We start from the raw sequence: 24,791 nt of genomic DNA, 5'->3' as shown, positions 1-24,791 counted from the left end.
TCGAGATATTCATGAAGGGAGGCTAAAATTGGGGCAGTTTAACATCTAAATGAGGTAGTTCCTTTGTAGAACATGAAAAATACTAATAAGTTCCTGTTGCCTGTACACTGCTAATGTCTGTTTAGGACCTCTTCAAGTGACTAATGTTGCCACCAGACAAGCCTATTATTGTAATATCCAACAGACTACACTGATTCCAAGAAAAAACTCAATATAAAAACTAAAACAAGATATAGAGAAACAGGAAGGATGCACACCTGAATCGCTGGAACAAAGGTCAGGAAAGCAAAGGTCAGCAGGAGCAATTCGGTGAGCAAGTTCTTGGTTATGGACCAGCCTTCCTTGCTAAGGCCTAAATTGAGAATGGAGAGTTCACAAAAGCAGAGTAACAGTCGAAATTTTTATGTGAGGAGAAGTGTGGAATGTTTGTTTTGGTACAAGCACGCATACTTCACTCTCCCAGCACTCATCATGCCAACTATGTTATGGCAAGTGCTCACGGTCATAGAGCGAACTTTGTCCCTGTGTGTATTCCAGCACATTACCTGACACTGGTTTGTAAGCAGATGAGTACAATTTATATTGTCAGTGAAAGTACAAGCCTTATTTTGTGCATAGTCCAATACCTAGCTACGTATAAGAGTGCATCACCTTTTAGTTGAACAACATCATTTTTAGTAAGTAGAGATAGTAGTACATTTTCCCAGATCACATGTTCTTTTCTGCACTTTATTAACACTTGAACAACGTTCCCTACTGTACTATAGTTGACTGCCCTCAAAGTACATAATACAAAGAGCAGTCAGTCATCCAATTATGAAGAGTGTTCCGAGATTTCTTCAGTAGTATGTCTCGCACTCGGCACTCTGACCTTCCAATCGGGAATGAATAAGCATTTGTATTCATAGCTGATACAGCAAAGTTTCTTCATGTAGGGTAAGACGGGGTGAATTTTTAAACATGGTCACTGCCCCATAATCAATGTCAACTCACCTTGAGCAAGGCGAACTTTGGCACCAACGTGCACTGGAGTTGACACTACCGACTTGGTTAGTACCAACATATTCTCCAGGCCAATGACAACAACTAAGTATGGTAGGATCTCACTGGGGAGGCAGGATGACCGTGGTGATACAAGAGGGCTGTCAAAGAAAGAGGTATTAGTTAATGCACTATGACCTTAAACAATGTGACATATCACTAAAAGAAGCTACGAGGAAGATTTTATTAATTCCTTAATACATTCGCAACTACGTGGTACATATATAGCCCATGTGAATGCAGCGCATATTAATAATATGTACTGCATAGCCTTTCATAATATAATATTATGAAAGGCTAGGAAAGGCTCTTTGTAACCTAGAACATGCGGATAAGACAGTATCATCATAGTGAATTCACAGAAACTCAACCGATAAAAGAAAGTGCAAAAGAAACAAAATTGAAAATCTGTCATCAAGTAACATGGTTATGGTATGAGCACCATTACTATTCATGTGTTTCAGTATTTTTCAATTTGGCAGTGCCATTGTAGTTTTTTTTATTGAGAAGAATATACGATAATTTAATGCACAAACTTGCATTTCACAAGTCTATTAGATGTGCATAGGTGAAAATGAAGTTTCGACGTTCCTGTAAATCCTTAAAGGGCCCCTCACCAGGTTTGACAATTTTGAGCTAACGAGCGCAATGCATACACTGGGCGTTCACGATCACGTCTGCCAAAATTTTCAACGCTACGCGCCGCGGAAATGGGTCAAATTTCAAGGTGAACGCTGCTTGCCCTTCCTCTAACGGGCGCACGCTTTAGAGAATGAGGGGATGGCGTACATGAGACAATGGCCCTACGTAGATGGTAGTGCTGTGACGTCGCTCCTCTATGTAGACGACTGTGCTCTGACGTCGCCAACAGTAGCACGTGACACTGCGATAATTATTTGACACGACATGTGTAGTTTGTGTAATTTGTTGCTTGAATACATTAATAAAACTTGATAGAAATAATGAGACACACAAAGGGAATGTGTGCGTCTTTTTCATTTTTTTTCGTGAATTGCAGCGAGATGCGGGGCTAATGTGCCTCCCTTTCCCATGCGTTCGTGTCCCCGCGGTTAGCGCATCGAGCAGACGCCAGCCCTGGAAACGAAAGTAATGTCCAGGCGCGTTCGAGCACTCATTATGCTCATTTATTCTACCGCGTCCAAGTAAATGTTAATGCGGCACTGGCTCACGATACCGCCACTCTCGTGCCCGTACAAATGTCTCAACTTTCATGCCCGTCCCGCAGAAACAGGCAGTACACCACAGAGAACGCCGACAAAACGCCCACGGCCGCTACATAAAAAAAAGGTAGCGGCCGTGCAACGCCGTTCGCGTGCTCGGGCTGGCTTGGGCACGTCATGCGCACGTGACGATGCATGCGCATGACGTGTTCATGCGTATGTGTCAAGTGAAGAGGGCAGGGAAGGGATTTGGCTTGCTAAGGCTTCACGGGGCGAGTGGCAAGGGTTTGAAACTCGCCTCCCCGCATCATGGTTTCGCGCCGCAACAAATTATTGTTTCTCTCAGCTCGTAATGGACCGATTTGAAAAATTCTTGCGGCATACTGCTCTTCATTCGGCACACAACAACTTCCAGCGTCTAACTAAAATTTGCTATGTGGCCTGGTGAGGGGCCCTTTAAGCAAGGCAGTTCAAAACCTATACCACCACATCACAGTGCAAGAAAGCAAGTTGCAATCAATGATGATCAATTTATCATTGCTTTCTCCAATGTCTTCAACATGAATAAAAATATGGAACAACACCAACAGTGCAGCCTGTACCTGAAAAAAAAAACACTGTAGGTTTTTCCTCTGATGCAATATTCTGCTTGATTTGGTCTACTTTTGGAGTAGCTGCACAGCCAATGTGGCCTTGTTTTCAGAGAGTTAATTGGTGGTTGACTCAAGCTCACCTAGTCCACAAATAAATGCACAAGTAAAACTTTGAACTGCTAAATTTCACCTAAGCTTTTTGCAATGGCAATGCAAGAACATGACAATGCGGCGAAACATACTTACCTTCCATTCAACGTAGGGTTCAGGCCAAACCAAAGGCAGAGTCCAACAGACATAAATAGTGACATAACCACAGTGAGAACTGCACTCACAGATATCGCCCACTTGGACTTCACCAGCTCTATTTTGCCTACACAACAAAAAGAATGAGAGGAAAAAATACACTTTTACATTCACACTAAAAAAAGACTACACCGAAAAGCTAAAACAATGTGAAGAAAAGCAGCATTGCGTTATTTGGTGTCTTGTCAGACATTCAGAAAATTTGCACACAGATGTCATATCCAAGGAAATTGTAGACCTTAGGTAGGTTTACAGATATTTCATGGCAGTTTAAGTGAATGCAAAATTTCAGTGAGGAGTTATCGATTTGTGCTATTTCATGTGTACTATCCCTCTTGAGGTAATAATTTTATTTAAAAACAGCATCGCTTCCAAATTCCCAAATGTTCGAGGACTCTATAAATAAGTTAAATGTTCCATCTAGGAAGCTAAACTCATTCAAAGCAGATCCGTCTACTCTATCCGAGATGCAACAAATATTAAATTATAAAGCAAATTAAAAATGTATTTAAGGAACTTTGTCGAAAAGGAAAAGGGGAGAAAAAGAAATTCATTACTCATAACCTTAGAGAGAGAATTTCTTGTGAAATGGAACATCAAGGGACGAGCAAAATATGTTACAATCATCAGAGGTTCTGCTTACTGAGAAAGATGTGTAAAGGTCTAACAGTGTCTGTCCTGTACCCTCTTAACATTGCTAGATATGCACAAATAAGTGGATATAGCAGCTGTCTGTCCTGTAGTGTGGGGCCCAGTTGACGAGATTGGTTCAACTTTGCTAGTTTCGGTTCTGAGAATCTGATGATGAACTATTAAAACAACATAGCTCTTCTTGCTCTAACTGATGGTTGAACAACACACAATTGTACACGCAGTCAAAGGTGCACCTGTAATACTTAAAAAAAATTTCACTTGTCTGTTCAGTAGAATCTCATTAAATGAACCTGATAGGACTAGGATAATCTGCATTCCATTTCACAGGAGATTCTTTTACAAAGAGGTATGCACAGATGTGCAGCACCCCAATACAAAACCAACTACATTAGAAGCAGTTGTTCTGTTTAAGTAACGATTTCGTTTAAGCAATTTCCGTTTACAAAGATTTTACTTTATGTAGTATTTAGATTTCCTCCGTGTTGCAAGAGTGGCATGCCACAAAGCTGTCCAGGTCTGTACATGCTGTATTAAAAATCTTTCACATATTCGCCTGCTGAAGTCTTTGTCACTGACCATTAGAAATGGCTTTCAGGATAGAAGATGAGTTTCACAAAGAGATCTTTCAGATTGTGCCTGTTTGGGTAAACATCCTTTAGAGCTTGCCACTGCGGTTCCATTTACAGATAGTTGTGAAAATTTTGGCTTTCAATTACGAATCCCCTTTTTTGCATTTGTAAAACCAAGCAACTTAGATGCTGTCGTTCCATTCTAGTGGTTTCTGCTTACCGACTCTCTACTGTACAAGTAAAGCATGACTGCGGTGTGTACTTACGGACGGAATAGTAGATGTATAGAAACAGGATGACATAGATTGTGCCCAGAGGCACAAATTCAGCCAGTGTGTGCTGGTACTGGAAATGAACATGAACAATCTCTTGCTGATCTCGGTCCTTAGATGACGAGTTGTGTGAGTGACCTGGATACGCCTGGTGCAGTTTGTCTTCAAGGGAGTGCACCAGACTGGGCAAAAGGACAAGACACAGAACAAATGAGAGCCGCATCAGACTCAGAAGCAACCAAAGATACCTAAAGCTACGCTACTGATCATATTTCCGGGTTTCACTGAAAGCCTTTTGGATCCTACACGACCTAAAAATGGAACCTGTGCTTTCTCTGCACAAAATGTTTTTTTTTTTTTTAAAGCAGCAGTGCACAGTCAAACGCATCTACTACGATGAACTTACATGTGTAACGAAGGAATCCTTACGCCTTGGCTATATTGTGAGCATTAGGGTGAATTACCTTTACGATGAAATGACCTGTATAATGAAGTACCATAAACTCGTGTTAAAGCCGCATCCCAACTTGGCAGCCGAAAACTATGGGAAAATGCATTCAACCGAGAACAAAAATTGACAGAAATTCTAACCGATGTATTCCAAATAACAAGGTATATCCCAAATGACAAATTCTAAGTGCTAAGAGCTTCACAGTAACAGGCATCTCCAATGCATTCGGTGGCAAGAAAGATAACTTAATCCATAAATGTTCTGGCAAACGAAGTTTGGTAAGCAGCAGTAGCAGCAACAAAGCAGTTAGACAATTGTGCATTGTGCATGGATGAAGTCCTTATAAAAAAAAATATCATTTGTGGGGGTGCTGGCACCCCCTGTAAAGTTGTTTTCGCCTCATGGCGCATGCGCGTCTCACGGATTAGCCGCAGTTAGCTTTAACAGCCACCAAGCATGTGGTGGTGCCGTGATCGTGTGGCGTAAGGTTGGCGCCGTTGGCGCGGTGGTGCCAGCAGCGCCGCCTGGTGGGAGAGAGGTTAGGCTGGTGCATAGGAAACAGCGGCGGCTCTATTTTGGGGTTTGGCAGCGTGCCTAGTCGGATAGCTCTCGACAGGGTCCATGCGTACGATTCCGCGGGTCGGGCGGATGGGCCCTCGTGGTGAATTGAACGCAGGCAACGCCGCATACGCGCATTGTATGTGTTATGTTTTCTGTGTATTCTACTGGCATTGTATAAGGTTACTTATACATAAGGTATAAGGTTACTATGCACTGCCACTTATCTGCCCCAATTCAATATTCCATCTGACCAATTCCCTGCAGTACATGAAGGCTATGGATTATGTCAGCCGTCAGTAACGCGAACTGGCTGCGGGTTGCAGAAAAGGAAATGGTGAAGCAGCTCCATTCACTTAGTGTCACACAGAAGGCTATGAGAGGCGGGCAATGCGAGAGCCCTTCTCATTCTTGTTTTTTTTCTGTTTGACTGGCAGGATCAGTAGCTTTCGCTACTCTGCATGGAGCTTAGCTCTACAGTACTGATTTCTGTAGCTTAGCCATTATAAATTCACTGAAGTGAGCAGAGACACCAAATAAAGGGCTGCACTCCCATGCTTTTTTTATTCGTTTTAATAGCAAAGCTGTTTAGCAAATAGCTCCTGGTCCACTAAAAATGAAGAAGGCAACAGTTAGCCCAACAAATGGCTGCGAAGCGACGGCGGTGAGCCGAAGACCCTGAGTACGTACAACGAGAGAATACTAGGTAGGTAACGGGAAAGGCAACGGCGGCTGCGAGAAGACACCGAAGCAATGGAAGGCCTACGCCAATAATGACGTACCCATACATCTATGAGAGGTGCGAAAACTTGGTTTCAGCGCGAGTTTCTCTCTCTAGTGTTTGGGCATCCGTGTCGTGCCTGTGACTGTCTGTGGTTTAATTCAAACCTCTCTGTGCTGAGAATCAACAGAGAAACAACCTAGCATCACCTAGCTAAAGCCTAGCCACAACTTAGAAGCAGCCTAGAAATAACCTACATCACCTAGCTAAGGCCTAGAAACAACCTAGAAGCAACCACATTAATCTTGAGAATCGTCCAGTTTCATTGTTTCAAGCCTTGCGTGGCTTAGTGCAAGCTTTGACAATTTTTTGAAAGCCTGCTGCCCCCATCTCAACAAAACACAGGGCCCTCATACAAAGGCTGAAAGGAAAGGGATGAGGTAGAATCTAAGTTACCTGGGCTCCCACTTGTTCAGGACGATGGTGATGGCAAAAGTAATGACCCTCTGCCTGTTCCGCACGCAGAACTTCTTTATACCGGTCTCTTTCCAGGGGACACCAAAGAGGATCTCTGCAAGCAGCAACCAAGTACAGGATCAAACGAAGTCACTCTGACCACATAATGAAACGAAATATAAGAGCAATAATGTAAATACTACTTGAAATACCCATAAAAAAGGAAAACAATAAAGGTCCTTACCTCTCAGGTAGTATGAATTAGATGTCTCATCCTTCTGATTGAAGATGCTCATAAGAAGCTGGCTGTCATGCTGGAAACTGCAAAGTGATTTCCCATTTTAATCACTATACAAGTAAGGCCCAAAGGACGCTAATCCCATAGTATTTAAATGAAATGTAAAATTTCTAATGAAATAAGAAATGAAAGTGAGAGAAAATAGAACTTTTTGTCGGGAGGAGCCGAACCTTGCTTATACATAGTACGCACCATTGCACATCACCCCGCCGTACACACCCTAGCACACACCAGGGAGAGAAAGAGTGTGTGTGTGTGTGTGTGTGTGTGTGTGAGAGAGAGAGAGAGAAAGAGAGAGGAGTGTGCGCGTTCATGCTCCAATGGTGAACTATGTAATGTGTGCAAAACACAGAGCAATTAAGCATGCTGCTGTTAAAGAACACATTGCTCTGCTTGTGAAAGCTTCGAGTTGCCACTTATATGAAATTGCTAAAATAAAAAGAGTGTCGAAATCTGAGTATGAGAGCATAGCTGATGACAACATGTGTAGTAAAAAAATTCCTGCCAGTGCTCATATCGACCATGTGAGGCAGCAATTTTACCGAGCTAAAGGAAAAATATAAAGATATAAAAACAAAAATGCTTATGGTACCACTTGTCTTCTTCGGTGGACGATAGATAAAAATGAATAGACTAAGAGATAATAGAGAAATTCACTGCCCATTCAGCACAGCCACTTATTAGACGCATCGGAACATCTAGACAGTAATTTTTCTCGCATGTCCTGCTGTGTATGCACAGCACTAGGTGAGTGGAGATGGAGCAACAGCTATCTATCTCTTTGTTGGCTGATAAAAATGACAGATACCTATATACTCAGAGATAAGAAAGAAATGTGTCGCTACATGCAATGACGCATCTGCAGTGTACAGCCTTTCTCATGCTCCACCTCACACACACCAAGTGAGGGAAGACAGAGCAAAAAAATAAGAGTGGTGCACGATGATGAGATAGGACAGAAGGAAAAAGTGAATATTTACAACATGTACTAAAAGCTGTACGTGGTAGCGACAGATCCTCGTAAAGGCTGAATTTCAGTGAAGCCCTGGCATGTGGCCAGGACTTCAGTGTTGCGTAAGGCGCTAGAACATGCGATGAACATACCACACTATTTTTGAACTTCCTAATTCACAAGTTCACTATTGATATCCTATTGTACTATCACTAAAGACAAACAGACACCTCACCCTTCCTCTGCTTTTGGTAAACTACAGAATCGATGACTAGCGAAGATTGCTGCACCACCGAAGATTGCTGCACCACCACATGAACGTTTAAGACCTGTTGCACTCAACCCTGTCTGTTGACCAGCCAAGTGGAGGGGCACTATTCCTAAAAGCTTAACACAACTGCCTTTGAGTATGGTACTCACGTATTGTAGTCTTGCTTCCAGACATATGTAGGTGACAGGACGAGGCAGCCATACTGAGGAAGTGAGGCCGCAGCCACTTTGTCCTTAGGCTCGGACACCTGAAGGCACACGTCCTGAAGCGTGTGCTTTGTTCCATTGCTGCAATGTGATGAAAAGAACATTAAGAACGCAAGCCTCTGAAGGGGAAAGAAAGATAATGGAGAAACGGTTATACTATAAGCAATAGTTACAATAACTTCACCCTCTTTTTCCTGATCATTTATGTTTCTCACTAAATATATAACATTGACTTGAAACACCATGAAAATATGTGAATTTAAGCGTGAACATCTAACAAAGGACTGTCTGGTTGGGAAGAACTTTTCTCGATCAGTCGGAGTTTAGTTGGATGCCTGCCAGTTGTAATAGTGACAAGCATGATATCAATAGAATGGCTTTAAGTTTGGCCCAATTTTGACCTCCTGGAGCTCTTTGCTACGTATCCAAATTGAAGTGCACAAGTGTTTTTGCATTTCTCCTTCACTGCTCCATCGCAATGCAATCACCACAACTGGGAATCGAACCCAGAACCTTGCACTAAGCAGCAGAATTTCATAACCATTGAGCAACCACGACAGGTCCCTGCTAAAAGCTTGCTTGCCTGTCCGTGAACTGGTGATTCCCCACAATCTCTGTGATGCGAAAAGATTCAGCAAGTGGGGAGCGGAAGGCATCCATAAGCAGGAGATTTGGTTGCCATGGTGACACAGCTGCCTTCACCACTACCTGCTGCACATATGCCACGGGTGGACCCTGGAACTGAACAAAGATGCGTTTCAACAAACAGGCCCATGATGATTACATAGGGATGTCAAATAAAAATCTACTATATATGCTAGAGTGCCATCTATGAGCAGTTATGGCACTGCAGGCCATTAACAGGTAAAGGCTATGCACACTTTAGTTTACTTTAAGTACTTCATTTTCCTTTACTTCTTACTGTCCACAGAATACTCTGTTATGCAATATTTTCTGAGCTCATTTCACTGTGAACTAAAGCTACTCTGAGGTGTGTGAGTATTCGAAACATTACAATTGCATATAAAATGTCACCCTATTCTATTCCCTCTAAGAATTCAGTCCTCAGTTTGGCACTATATATGGATACTGCCCCCATGTGTTCCCTTAGAAATGATCTGAATATCATTAGACAGAGTCTGAATACTATCCTTAGCAACACAATATATTATAACAGTTGTGTCATCAACAGCAGCCATTACAGATAAAACGGTGATATTATTGCTCAATAATTACAACGCATTAGACCCACTTCCAGTTAAGTGTTGGAGATACACACGGATACAAACTGGCCCACAAGACTATCTCTAAACTCCATTCTCATAATGGATGATCACATGTCTGATAAGTCCTAAATTTACTAATAAACTGTTATTTGTCAGTTGTCCAGTTATGCTTCCAATAATCATGTTTCACAGTTTGCAATACAACTGCAAGAACTTGGTCATGCGAATGCTAGGTTTTGAACATCACCGCATAATAATGGTGAAAAACATTCTAAAAGTGTCCAATTTGATTCACTTCTGCCGCTGTTCAACATTGTTTAAAAAATTACTATTTGCCCGCTACTGAAGTTAACAGTCGCAAGGTGATTAACTTTTTTTGTTGATTGTTGATTTAGCAATGACGAAACCTTTTCCACTCTGACAATCCAGCTAATACCATGGTAGATAAGATTAGTAGATAAGATTTCAATTAGTAGATAAGATTCACCTCCCTCCCCACTTCGTGCCTACGTTAAGGCTGTGGACAATTTAATAGTCAACCCGACAGCAGTACCACAAAGCACAAAATAACACTATGGGGCAGTACGCAAGTAAATGATGCTCTACAGTGAGTGCAGTAATAAAAACAAACTTTTTCAGATAGCAATGGGAAGACCACAGTTTAATAAAAACTGAGGTGTGGCAAGTGTTCAAAGACATTTGCAAAAATTGAGGAAAGCAGTGCTCAATAAAGGGCGTTCACACTGTGAACATTACCCGTTCACAAGTGAACACACAGCATCCCTCAAATCCCTCAACTGAAACAACAGTAAATCATCCGAACAAAAGCGCATGCACAGATGTGTGCAACAAATTGCAGACACAGAAACAGGAGGAGAGTCAGGACAAAAAAAAAGAAAAAAAAAGATATTTACGTTACTCCTGCATTTTATTTTATTTATTTTTTTATTCACACATTTGATAGTTTTTTTACAGAAAACCAAAGGGGTGAGGGCTAAAGGCACGATAACACTCAGTCCCGGTAACACTCAGGGCAGACAAAAAGGTACGGAGACGAAATACTAATCGCGCCAACGACAATGTAGGAGTTACATTTGCGTTATCCACCTCGTGTTTCGCTTTTTGGATAAGAAACAAAATTCCGAGCAACAATCACAGTCTCGCAGACTTAAAACCCGACTGGAGAGGATTATGAAACTAAGAAATCAAAGCACTTGAGGGAAATAAAATACAGCATAACAAAGAGATCTGGGGAAGAAAAAAAAAGGAGCAAAGAAACCGACAACCCTGACAAGCATAGGGTTCAAATTCCCCAGAGGTGATTGTACTGACGCCACTGCTCTACTATCAGTGACACAAACAGGGGGGAAGAGCGGGCGTTTCTCAGAGGAAATGGCAGAAGAGGTCAGACGAAGGTCTTATCAGTACACAATGAAGAGGCAATACTACAAGCCAAACAAAACTCTAATCTTCCTGCTTCAACTCATGGATAAAAATTAAGAAGGCAGAAAAAGGAAAGGAAACGGTGCTGATTACACATTCTCCGGCCATGGAGACAGATTGAGCCAATGTGACTGCTTTTGCACATTACAGGGGCACAGGCATGAAGTGCTAGTTTGCTAAGTGTGCTTGATGAAAGTACTAAAGAGAATTTTAACTTTGTCAGTGGCTACAACTTAATTAAATTTATTACCAAGTACTCTCAAGGATGTGAGAAAGCAGGAAAGACCAATAATAAGGCACTGTCATTGTGAGGTTTATGGATTAACTGATTTAGGACAACCAAATTAAAATGGATGCTGCTGCCTGTTAGGATTACACAAAGCACTACTACAGGCAAAGTTTTTTTTTTTCATTTCTACTGCATTTCTCGTTAATACGATTTCCCATTCAGCGAGTTGCTAAAGTCTAGTTCTCATACAAACAACATCAATCACAGAAACATCATTAGTGAGCTTCTACAATACGAAACAAGAATTAATGTGAAAGGAAACTACTTTTTACATCAGTGTGCTCATTCTTTGATGCACCACAACAGCCCTCTGAAATGAGCAGACGTAACAAGGCGTGCTTCACTCAAAAAAAAAAAAAATTCAATCCTTCAGTCACGAAAAACAAATAAAACTCTAATGTGACCCGTCTGATAGAAGAACATTAAGATATTGCTACTCCATGAGCCATTCATACAACTCCTATTACTGCCAGGAATGAGCATGACCACTAGGCAATAAAGATTACATGAAAGTTCACGTCTCTCCACCTTCACCAAGTCCATACATCTGCTTTGCTTGTGGATGAGCTGGAGAGAACCACATTCATACCACTCACATAAAGAATTCAGGAATAATTTCCTTTCAAGGGAAAGTTTCTCCTTGCTTTGCGAAGAAGGTATGCCTCCATTTATCTCTATACATAACAAACAAAGAGGGCATTACTGAGAGCACATATAACGCAGTATCTGGTGAAAACAGGGTAATGAGACATGTTTTTGTAATTAAAGGATTTCTGTCCCATGTACAGTCACTCCCAATATGAGTTGCAACATGTTCTCTGAGCTGAATATGGTGCCAACGTTGCAAAGTGGTGCCGACATAGCAAAAATTACTGAAGTAGACACTGCTTCAGTGACTGGCATTGCCTAAACCAATTTGACATTTGCCAGGATACCGTTCAGGCTTGGGGCCGCTTCAGCAATGGCTACTGTGTTGCAACTCATACTGAGCGTGACTGTACAGTGATGAAAGCGATAGCAGAAGCAGAACTGGAGTGAACACCGACCCTCAGAGGTTTAATTATGGGGTCTAATAGTTGAAAACTCTGGTGAATAAAACGAGAGAACTGCCAGCCAGTACAGTGGTTCTGTAAGGGACAACAGTAACACATTGCACCAGCTTTCAAGTCATACGTTTTACAAAAACGTTGCTTTCTTTTCAACTCATATTTAATGGTTTGGTAAAACATATTACAAAGAGGTTTACTGGCAAAAGTAATTCACAAGTTAGCCAAGCTCTGCAATCTGCAAGCAAGAAGGCATGTCTGTCTTCATTTTTGTAATATGAAGCATCCAGCAGGTATTCCAAGGAAACTACCTTCATGATCTGCTTTAAATTTTTACAGCCAGAATGTAGCGTTCTTCCCTTAGTTAACGCAAACTCCAGCACTAATGTGACTGTCAAGGGGGTAATCTTCTAGCCCTCATGTAATCAAACACAGCTTAATCAAAAAGCTTCCCTGAAATTACAGCCGCTCAAACAATGAGGTAGTTCCCGACGTGCACATTTATTTTATTGAACGATATATACGCAATAGTGCGACGGTGATATAAAGGAAAAATGAGCCATAATGTCCGAAAATGCTGCTGCATAACGTTTGCCAACTGTGAAAACCAGTGGTGCAATCCAAGGGTAGAGCCCTGAACCAATTCCGTATGTGCAATTGTGCTACATAACTGGCGTCATGCAGCAACTATGCAGAACTTGGCATCCATGAGCAAAAACACAATGAACGCAACAACCATTCACCTGCATCTTTCAATCGTTGCCTCTGTGTTACACAAATAAAACGGCCACTTGACTCCGGCTCTTTTTTTGCACATGCCTTTAACCCCTTAACTTCCAATCACTGAATAGAACCGTCAGCATTCATTAAAGCGAAGAGTAACGGCCCATACGCGCTCAGAAACTGTCAGAGAAACGTGTTAAAAATGAAACTGTACGATACAGCTGGTGTACAAAGTGGCTGTCATCATCCTTTCCTGGCTGCTTCTATGTACCCACGGCAAATACTCTTTGAAAGAAGGCACACACACACACACAAAAGGACAGGTCGCCCCTGTCTCAACTCACCCAACGAGGGCCAATTCTCTGAGAATCGGCGTCGAGCTCGGCGCTGTAGACTGAGATCGGTGTGGCAAACTGCTGTGAAGAGCTCCCAGTAGCGGGATGTGTAACAACGGGTAGCTGAAAGTCAGACAGAAAGAGAAAAAAAGAACACAAACTAAGAAAGCTTCGTTCCAGTAGTTGCTTAACAGGAACAAAGCACAAGGAAAGAAGGGTCTTTGTTGAGCAAGGTTTTGTGCAATGTTTGATGTTCAGAAAAGATGGCAAAAAAACAGCAGGACGACTTCCTGCGCCATGCATAGAACTTCACTTCAGGAATCAAATCAGCTTCTTAACTGGGAAATTTACCTTCAGAAAAACAGCTTTGAACCACACACTTTCTATTTAAAAAATCTTATTTCCTGACAAAGGACCAACAATTTATGGATGTTAACAGATTCCAGTCTCTTCTACCCTAAAAAAAGTAGGGAAGCCCTAGGTATATGTACAGTATTCAAGAATTTTGAGGGCACCATAATCTGAAAAGAATCAGAAGTCAAGCTTCTGTTTACATTGGATTACTGTGAATGCACACATTTATCCGAGGCATCGAGTTCATCGGCACTTTTAAGTTTCCCAATTTTTTCAACGTGATTGCTAAATTCAATAAAAATTCCGTGGCACATATGACTCTTGAGATTGAAACACAGAAACAAAAACTTGGGGCTTATAGCTTGCCAAGCTGCTGAGTCAACCCATAATTTTTACCAAGTACTACAGGCACACTGTAAGCCAAGTGACATGAAATATGTAGGGCTTGACCAAGTCAAGGGTTTTGTAGCATTCCATCAACCCAGTCAGGCTCACACTCGCAAAACCAGCAAAATACACATTTACGTGCGGGATGCCCGGGTTAAGTTGACAACTTTTTTTTTTCATTCTAGCTTACCACTAGCATTGCTGTAAACACTATGCACCAATTTTCCTTTTGAAGGCTGTCAGGATGGAAATCTGCCTATCCCTTTCCTGGATTTTCAAGAACTAAGAACATTCCTGAGAGTTCCAGGTTTCCAATGATGGTAGGCACTTTCTTATTACATATTTAGAAAAGACTAACACAAAAGTTCTTTTAAAAATGTATTATATAGCAAATGTCATTTAAGATGCGCATGAGATAACACTTAAAATTCCATTGGCATATCGAGAGCTTAAGAGAAGCGTCCGAATTTTTCATGTGAAGCAATAGCTGTTGCCTAGATAGGCATCATTTAGATTTTTTTTCTCCCACACATAATTTATTTTTGTTTTCCAACAGACTTCTAACAGCCAGAAGGACCAGAGTAGCAACGCACTGTTCGAACACAAAGAAAGACGCATAAAAAGCCGCGCTCGTCTTGTGTACTACGCGTGTTTTTTTGTGCGTCTTCCTTTGTGTTTAAACAGCATGTCGCAAGTATTAACTATTCTAACAGCCCTCAACCTACTAATTATCTCTCTGTGAATCCCGTGTCACACAGAAAGCCTACTGCAATTCATTGGACCAAGGTAAGCGTAATCTAGTCTAGGCTTTATCTAGGTATTAAGTTCTACTGAATAAACAATTGCATGTGCAGGGCAGTCTTACTGCTAAGGGGAGCGCCTTGGTGTCATTAAAACCAGCCCAGCAGAAAATTTGTCTCAGTTCAATAAATAAAAAAAAACATGGTGCTAAGCGCAGGTATCTGTTACTCAAAGGCTAACCTACATGTACTTGTAGAAAGTATTCCCTTTCATAAAGGATGACGGGGTACTTGTAGCAAGTTTAATAGGTGTTTGAATGCTAACACATCTCGCTCTACAGATGTAAGATCCTGCACAGTCAGGTTAAAAAAAGCGAAACCAGACTTCTCTTCCACGTCATAATAAACACAAAAGTAAGTGACTAATGTAATGCAATGGGCCTTTTTGTGCACAAGTGAATTGCAGGCCTTTGCATTAAATTGGAGCTACAAGTGCTTGATCACTATTTTAGTGCCTCCCCTTACAGTGAATTATGTTAAATTCTGTATAATTAAGCTCTCGCCTTTTCTTTCACCCTTTGACAAACTTTTTGCTGATATTATTCCCTTTTGTTGTGAAAATAAGTGCAGCAATGAAAAGAAACCGCCATTCATGCCAGAGAATGACTGCAGCTGTGGCAATAACAGCACCTGTATTAATCGACCAGTGTGCGCAATGCAAAACGAGCAGCGTTACTGAACCTTATTTGCACCGTGTATGAGGCAAACCAAGCCAACGGATGCATCCAACTGTATAGCCTATCAGTAACTTCATAACAGATATCAGAGCAAGGCTTTTTTTCTGTCCTCCGGTAAATTTCCATACAGATAGCTACTATGCATTCCCAGATTTATCGTTCCCAGATGAGCCCTCTTGTCAGTGCATTAAGTTTAACAGAGCACATTCCAAATTGTATGGGGTGGCCAGTACTTTTAGCATTAATTAATATTGACATTTTCTGTCCTGCTTGTAAAAATGTACAATTTAGTCATGATAATTTTCTTTTTTCCCTTGGGCTATACTCAGTTATTTTTCATGTTTCTTTTTAATATGTATGCTCATTGCAATATTATAGACTGCTTCTTCATGAGTCATTTCATTCAACAAATCTTCTTTTTTTTGTGTGGAATGCAAAGCAGTTGCTAAAATGCACAATTAAAAGGCAGCAAAATACAGATTGTTTGAATATGAAACAGAAGCACAGTGAATGACACCAGTCTCTTTCTGTTTCTGTTTTGTGGGTGTTGACACATCTCTGCAGCCCACAAAAATTTTACATCAAATATATGCTTTGATAGTGATCATTCATGCTTTCTCAGACCTCCTTTTAGGGATGCCACTACTGCTCTGTCGAGATATCTTCTGTGATTATTTGCCATGTTGCATGTCCTGTACCAGGTCTAAAGACGTCACCTAAAAGCCATTCAGCCAAGGGCTAATATGTTTTGCATACTGCAAATGTACTGAGCTTTACTTTCTAAAACCACAATCTGCATACCAGGCATGTTGTTGTAGCTGTTTTTATATTAAATATGCCCACCTAGGTTTTTTAATGTGCACCTAAGTCTAAGTGTACGGGCATTTTTTTTATTTTGCCTCCTTTAAAATGTGGCTGACACATCTGGAAATGATTCCTAAACTTTAAGCTCAGAGGTAAAACACCACAGCCACTCAGCTACCGTGCCAGTTTCTAGTTTCATTGCAAATGGATGCCTCATTTGTAGCACATCGCACACGAGCATTACAAATTTAGGCACTGCATTGGAAAGCTTGGTAGTGTGGTTATGCATAAAGCATTACGAAAACATCAACATGTCTGATGCAAGTGGTTCATCTCCTTAGTGCAAGAACAGGCACTGCAGAAAAAGCAAAAAAATCCTGTTTAAGTAAAATGACACCACTCATTCAGACTGTTTACTAAGATCAAGAGTGCAAATTTGCTGAAATGTATTTTGTGAAAAGAAACCTAGAAATAACTTATACGTGATTTATTCCCGTAAACAATCATACTTTTCCCTTCGGTCATATTTAATTTCCTATCACACAAATGTTTCATAATTTTAAAAATGTCACATTTCAACAGGAATCTGAATTATCGTATGCAGCTACTAACTTAAACATTCTAATAAGCTTTCCTTTAAGGGCCACAGTCAATTACATGTGGTAATAACCACATGGGCGTCAACAATAACATCATCATCAATGCAACCACCATCAATGACCTCTGTGGAGTAGCATCTGTGCATCCTGACATTATACCGCAGACACTTGTCAGGCAAATAAGTTCAGTTAATGCAGTTTAAGGAGGCATTGAAGAACTGTCTATCTGAGAATTTTCTTCAGTGTCAAGACAATTCTCAGAACTGTGATTGTGAGACAATACTGATACATTTAGATGTCATTACAAATAAAGAACTTTCCAATTCCGCTGATTTTTCTGCAAGTTCTCAGCATACATATTATTACTTCAAAAAGGAAAAGGAAAGCAGATACAGGGGAGGAGGCCCAAAACACAGTGCAAGTCCACAAATGGTTTTTTTCTGAAAGGTGTCACAAATAAATAGTTGACTGAGGTACACCTATCATCATATCTTGTACTTTCAATCCCTCTAACATATATTTATGAATGCACTTTGAACGCTGTCTCACTTGAGCAATAGAAAATTCTACGACACGAAATGTAGCAGCAGTAGATGGCCATAACCTATGGACAACAGCCGAAATTCTAATGCAATGATTTGCGTTTAACTATGAAATGTTTTTTTTTTTTGCCTCATAAGAACATGCAATTCACAATAGAAATGCTACAAAAACGCCTCACCAGGCCACCATGAAGGTGAAGATTGCAAATATGATGAGCGTGAGTGGGTGGCTGGAGCAGTAGAGGCCATGCTTGTAGTAGATTTGGGCAATCCTGTCCTTGATGGTGTAAGACTTGGCTGGCGACGATGTCACCTGGACACCCTGCATGGCTGGAAGGGAGATGCGTCGCTGGCATGTCACGAGTCCAATCCTGCCGTCTCTCACGGCATAGAAACACGACAGTGGAGCCATGCTGCCTGTACCACCACGCGCACTGCCTGTACGCAGTCCGCCTGCCGCGGCTCCCACTAAGTCTTCTAAACTTAGACGCGACAGCATCGAGCTTTCCCCCCTGTCTCTCCTCCCCCCCTCACAGCTTGGCTGTCCGGTCACCCATTGTAGTAAATCTAATCTTTCTCTCCACAGCGAGCCCGTCTTATCACATTGTTACTTATGCTCTGCTGTAATCCAAAGCTTTGCGCTACTTTCCTTAGGATGGCGAAGACTAGAGGAACAGGAATGGAAAGCTGGGCGACAGACTGTTGCTGATACTGGGCAGCTTTCAGGGTCATCCAGCGATGGGACTCGAGAAAGTGGGCGCGACCACTTGACGGCAGCTGACAGTGCCCAAGTTAGAATCTGCCAGCTTGAGCAGCGCACTTTCCTTTTCTCATATTTCCGAATAAAAATGTGTATACTAAAGCAAGACGAAAAAAAAAAGCTATCAAAACAGACAGAGAAAGGGGAATTCAAGTAGAACTTTTTGTTGGGCTAGTTGGTGCATGTTTAACGGCAGCAATAAGGCGCAAACGAGACGAACACAAGAAGTGACATGGACGAACGCCTACTGTCACTTCTTGTGTTCGTCTCGTTTGCGCCTTATTCCTGCCGTTAGAGAAAGGGGAGAAGCCTGGAAGATATCTATGCAGGCATTCATGCTTTTGAGGATAACAATGCAAAGCATTCTTAGTGCACTCAGAAACAAAAATACTTGTACAAAAACACTGCTAAGACAGTAACTAATGATTTGTAAAAAAGTGCTGCTAATGAAATGCTTCATTCAAGCTATGATCTGATAAGAATGCCGTTCTTCCTCAGTGTGGCCTAAAACTAGGGTCTTTCATTTTTGAGTAAACCCTGGTAAGTTCCGATTCTTGCCCGCCAAACAAGTTTTATAAAAATTGGGATAAACATGATTCCTCCCCTAAAGCTAGCTCTTTTGTAAAGGACATTAATGTGAAGCGTGTGCGGCTGTCAAAAATGCTGATGCGCAGTAAAGCCGATGCCTAGAGCTGCGACCACTCATTTCACCAAAGTCTGCGTGCTCGTTGTTTCGCTCGAACCACATTTGACAGCGCTGCAGTACAGTAGCACACGAGCGCAGCCACGTGGTTTTATTTCACATTTCGTGGGCTTTCTTTAAACGCCGGAAAAAATCACCATGCAGATGTACGTCGCCACAACCATTAAATCGGTCGCTTTGGGATGCCCTCTACAATGTAACGAACTGCACTTGGCCCAGCATTGTTCGCGAGCGAAAAATCGAGAAAGATGCCAATTAAATAAATAATAAAAATCTTTGGATCGAATGACAACCGAACCCAGGCCTTCTGCATGGCAAGCAGGTGTTCTACCGCAGAGCTACGCTATTGCTTGAAACAGCTTCGAAAAAATCACTACGTGAATGTCTTGTTCATTAACACATGTAATATTCCATAGCAGAAGTGTAGAATCACGCCAGGCATCAAAACATGAGAATTGCGAAACGAGTGGGTGTTTTAAATGCCCACTCATTATAAAGCACTGAAACATATTTAATCATCACCATCAGCAAAAGCATCAACAAAGTGAGCAGCTCCGTAGGTTCGCCTGTTACCCTTCGCTGATTTACAATAGGAAGAATTATGGTGTAGTGGGCACTGTGCAACTGTACTTGCAGTAGGCATTCTAGGATAGTTTGACACGGCCAATGTTACATGCACAGACGTTTGTTTCCTTGCGGCACGGTTGAGGCTAGCAGTTGAGAAAACGACGTGCACGGGGTCCGATCACGCTATCGCATTCTACTCTTGAAGGTGAAGTTCAAGCATCCTCCAAGTTTTTTGTAAGCAGAGTGGAGCACATAAAAATCCAAAGAAAACTGGAGCAACCCACAAGTTTCAAGAAATATTAAATGCTACCATCGAGCATGCTTCCATGGACCCACAAATGCCATTGCATGCACAACTCGGCATGTTCCATAAGTAAGCTCATCAAAGTGTCCTATCTAGCAGAGAGGGAATGAAACTGCTGCTGTACTACAGCAGACTGAACAAAACAGAACATGAAGTACTACTCGTTATTGTGACCACTCAAGCATTCTTTTTAACTTACTACATCAGCTAGCGTGATGCAGGCAAGCAAAACAGTCAGTTTCCCGTTTTTGCATAACGCAGTACAATCACCGGAAAACCCCTGGCAGCATGATAACGCTAGTAACAAACAACGGCATTGACAGGCCTATACTCACACACAACAGTTTGAAAGTAAGCTTTCAGTGCATTTCAAATGGAAGCAGTGACTGCCTTTCCCTGGCCTAATTGTGTTGGACTCATTTAGTTGTGCAAAGTACTACGTAATTTAAAAGTGAAGAAAAAAAGGGGGGGACCAAGAGTTCATGAAACGATTAAGTACAGCTAAACTTTTTTTCTATGTTCAGATCTATGTTATGAATAAGACATATGAACCCATTTCAAGACAGCCACCCACACGCATATTTTCCCAAGTCGAATAAGCTCGTGTAGCAAGTTTTATCATAAGCAGTTTCCTCTAAAGCACGCGCTACAAACAGAGCTTCTAAACTACTCAAAAGGAAAAGCACACAAAAGAAGGCACTAAATGGATGACTGTGACAAAGTTATTGCAGCCTATCAAAAAATAAAGAGGGGAGGGGACGTGGGGGAGGGGACTTTGCTGATGTCAACAAGGAGCAGTTGTTCTCAATAGAAATACCAGTATCTCTAAGTGCCAAATCTATAAATACCAGTATCCTGGGCTAAATCTCAAACCTAGAGATAATTTCGACATCTACGGGATTAATGCCATGCACAGTAGTTACTTCTACAGTGAAAAATCAGGCAGACCACTTGACAACATCAGTGCTTATTATTCTTGAACCTTACAGAGTATACAAAAGATGTAGGATGCAAGCCTGTATGTACAAGAAGTGCATGCATGCAGGTGGTGTAAGTACACATTACTGGAGTGACGGAAATTCAACAAATCAGAAATGAAATAGACCTCTCGAGATAAAGACCGAACTCGATTCTGACAAATGCTGTACATGCTCCACGTGAGCAGTTCATTTATTTCGATGTTGCACAGAGCAGCTGCAAAAGAAAAGTAAAAAATGCTGCAGGTATAATTGATGTTGATGCAGAAAATAGAATAAAAGATTATCAAGCGTAAATTGAGCTGATAGTACAGATGCCTTCAAAAGCTACATGGCAACAATTTTCCGCAATTTCACAAAAATTCGCTACACAGAAGAGTGCCATTTCATACAGAGGAGCCATTTCATACAGACGCACTATACAAATGTACAAGTTTGGATGGACATTTCTGTGAGGTTGAGAAAACCTAAACTGACATATGAATTTTCGCATAAAAACACTTATGCATATGTTAGTGTAAGTCTCTACCCGGTGAGATGTATACTGCCCTACTGTTATGCTGACGAGAGAAAAATTAGGGAAATGAGAACCTGCCACGAGGGTAGGCTGCGGAGAAGCTAATACACAATTTTGTGAAGGCCACAGATAAGTTTAGCTATGATTTAGTTCGTTGATTAAATGACCAAAGTTAAGGGCAGTATGGTGCCTCAGGAAAAAAAATGTGGTTGCGGAACTTCATCCATGAACGGAAGTCTGTCATATTCTAAAGCGCCATCCACAGTTGAAAGTCTGTTCTTCCCCCAACTTTAACTAAAACCAAGAGGAATGTGCTCTGCAAGTATCATTGGTACTATGAGTAATACGCATTACAACACTATACGCATTACAATACTATGAGTAATACGCATTACAACAATCCAAGCAGTGCAAAATAAAAAGGAAACCTATTTTGTCTGTATGTAGGTCTCTGAAAAGTACATTAGGGACTAATGAATGAGAACGGCAGGTAAGCGGGTCCGTTTTTGCTAGTCGGGTAATTTTTCCCTTCTATGCCACAATACACAGCCGAAATCACGATGGTTCACTACAACAATGAATGATAAGTCCTCTCTTAAGTGTGGAGTCGACAATTTTGCTAAGTGGTAGTAATGCCACGATCACAGGCACCTACCAACAACTAATGTATATGTTTACCTGACTAGCCCAATCAACAAGTAGCTCAAAAGGCAGAAACCTCTAAAAGCAATATGGCAAAAGGGATCACTTCTGAAATCACACGATGATGCCAAGTGAGTTACGGAAGTCAATGGAGTGAAAGAAACAAACGTGACAGAGCTCTTGAGCACATTCGGTTTTTTAAAGGAATACAGCTCACCGTTCCGCGGTCAGCCTACCACGCAATGAATGGCAGCTGTAGATACTGCTGACATGTGATTGCCCCAGATATCAAGGTGTCACTGAACCGAAGCACACAATGAGTGTATCAGAAAACAAGATTCCGCAGAAAGCATGTCACTCGTGAAGAGAGAGAAACTAAAGCTATTGTGCAACTTTGGCAGTTTCTGCAACCCGAGATGGCTCAATTTTCTTGATTTGCTACCGCAGTCTCTAAGGGCTTCAGCCATGCAATTATCAATGTTGTTTTGACTGGTAAGTGTACAACTCTACACTATAGCTATTAAACCTTCTTTTTTTTTGCAATGGTTTATTAGTTATACTGCAGTGTTGTAGACTTACCGGTCGATTCATATTGTTTACCACTCTGCACAGCAATGCGTCGTGATCTCTATACATTTAAATGGTACCGACGAGCTAAAGTGAACTTCAATACATGCATCAAAGATTTCAAGCCTCCTGTAAGCACGTCCCAATGTCACGCCCAAGGCAATGCTGACTAGCAATTACTTGATAAGTTAAAGGTATACAGCATTGAGTGCTACACTCCGTTCATACCTATAGTAAACAGTCCGCCTCCAACTTGCGGTTGTAACTTGGGCTTCAGGTGCAGTAATAAACCCCTGCCCATGCTGCCTACGAACGAAACCTCGAAGGCACAGACGGCCCGAATACTGCTAGACCGACGGCAGAGGCGTCCTGCCAGCCCCGACACATGGGTCTCGCATCGCGTAGTGAGATTTGAGAACGTTGTCGGTTTTGCTCACACGGGAACAAAGGGGTTTGCTCCAACGGCTCGGCGTTACCGGCACATATCCTTGCCGGCTCGCGTCCGTCTACACGGAGGAGCAAAAAAAAAAAAAGAGAGAGAGAGAGAGAGAGAGAGAAAAGAAACCGAGGTAGACATTGCCGAAAGAGAAGGCGCGTGCGATGTGCTTGTCGTCCAGGCAACCGTGCATTCACTGCGAGGGTTTACCATGCCTACCAGTAACTTAATAAAACTGATATTATTTCCACTGTCAGTCGTAAAGTGAAACCTCCGCGCATGGTGCACCGGTACTTCGTATTACTGATCACATGAGGAAGCCCGTCAAGCAAATAAACAAATTCAACATCTAAAATTAACGTTATACCACTATCATAAGTGAAACTTCCGCGTATGGTACACCGGTAGCGCGATGAGCGTCAAACAATTCGACATTAAAACTTAACGTTAAACCTGCGAGCCGTGGGCGCAGCTTTGTATTCTGTCAGTAGAAGCAATGCAGCCGTTTGGAGTGATGTGCACGCTCGATATAACTAACGCAGAGGGGTGTTTAAAGAAGCGTGACAGTCACACTTGCTACCCTACAAGCTGCTTATGCTGCACGCACTAGTGCACAAATTCATGATGTTCGAACCGGCGCCTTTTCGATGATACGCATCCTCGTAAATTGGTGCCTGAGAGCACGCTAACGCCAGGTCATACACCTGCATCACAAGTCACGCTGAGTGTGTGTGCGTGTGTGCGGGCTGTTTAGCGCAGTCAACTGATATCGAAATGACATCGGCATCAAGATATGCACAGTGAACAAACGCAGGGTGCTGTTGTTTACGCTGATTGATGTAATAGTTGCCGCGGATGCGATAACCGAGGGTTGAGAGTTGTAAACGTAAAGCGATCTACGGATAACGAAGCACAGCGTGATATCACGGTGAAGTCTAAGCTCCGTTAACATATAAACGCCGTCAGCGGTGAAAAAAAAGGTTGAATCCACCATCACGGCGAATATCTTTCACACACACATACACTACCTCGCTCACGATGCGTGGTTTTCCCTCGACGCTCGTGGCTTCACCTCGCCAAGAGTACGCCGCAAGGCACAACACTCGAAGTCTGTAGACGACGTCGCCGTTTAGAGACACACATCAAAATCGACACTGCGAGTCTACGCTTATTTTTCAATGTCTGCTCACGTATGTGTGACTTAACGAGTCAAAACGATTCACCAGCGACATTAGCCGAAAGCAACGCACCAACAACATGACGGCCGCAGAAACGCACACGCTTTTCGCACAATCGCCTCCTGGCGAGGAGAGAACGAGATGAACGCGACAAATAATCATACGGTAGTTCCCCTTGCGCAACTTCTGAGAAAGTTATTGTGCAGGTTTTCCGCTGCACTTTATGTAGCGCTGCTGTCGCTTACGATAACAAAACAATAAATAATGTTGTAAATTCTTTTTTAATTATCAATGTAAAATTATTATCGCATAAATACTATATAAAAATAAATTTATAAACGCACGTTTTCTGACAGCATTTATTTTAAAAAATATTGGCGGTAAAT

The 24,791-nt window shown here is 41.8% G+C and overlaps 1 protein-coding gene across 1 annotated transcript in view; it reads right to left on the bottom strand.

Annotated features, from left to right (window-relative positions):
* Nucleotides 1-24,522, bottom strand: part of LOC119387830 (sterol regulatory element-binding protein cleavage-activating protein-like) — a 60,763-nt gene extending 36,241 nt beyond the window's left edge. The window contains 12 exon segments of the mRNA XM_037655359.2: nucleotides 258-352; nucleotides 994-1,142; nucleotides 3,062-3,188; nucleotides 4,611-4,798; nucleotides 6,803-6,917; nucleotides 7,047-7,123; nucleotides 8,473-8,610; nucleotides 9,113-9,270; nucleotides 13,601-13,689; nucleotides 13,692-13,714; nucleotides 17,934-18,084; nucleotides 24,256-24,522. Of these exon segments, the coding sequence (XP_037511287.1) occupies nucleotides 258-352; nucleotides 994-1,142; nucleotides 3,062-3,188; nucleotides 4,611-4,798; nucleotides 6,803-6,917; nucleotides 7,047-7,123; nucleotides 8,473-8,610; nucleotides 9,113-9,270; nucleotides 13,601-13,689; nucleotides 13,692-13,714; nucleotides 17,934-18,082 (1,308 nt within the window). The 5' untranslated portion in view covers nucleotides 18,083-18,084; nucleotides 24,256-24,522.
* Nucleotides 24,523-24,791: the final 269 nt, after the last annotated feature.

Source organism: Rhipicephalus sanguineus, chromosome 3, assembly GCF_013339695.2.
Source record: "Rhipicephalus sanguineus isolate Rsan-2018 chromosome 3, BIME_Rsan_1.4, whole genome shotgun sequence".
In the NCBI taxonomy this organism is placed as follows: domain Eukaryota; kingdom Metazoa; phylum Arthropoda; class Arachnida; order Ixodida; family Ixodidae; genus Rhipicephalus; species Rhipicephalus sanguineus.
The sequence above is the reverse complement of the archived record's forward strand: the minus strand, read 5'-3'. Positions and strand labels throughout refer to the sequence as shown.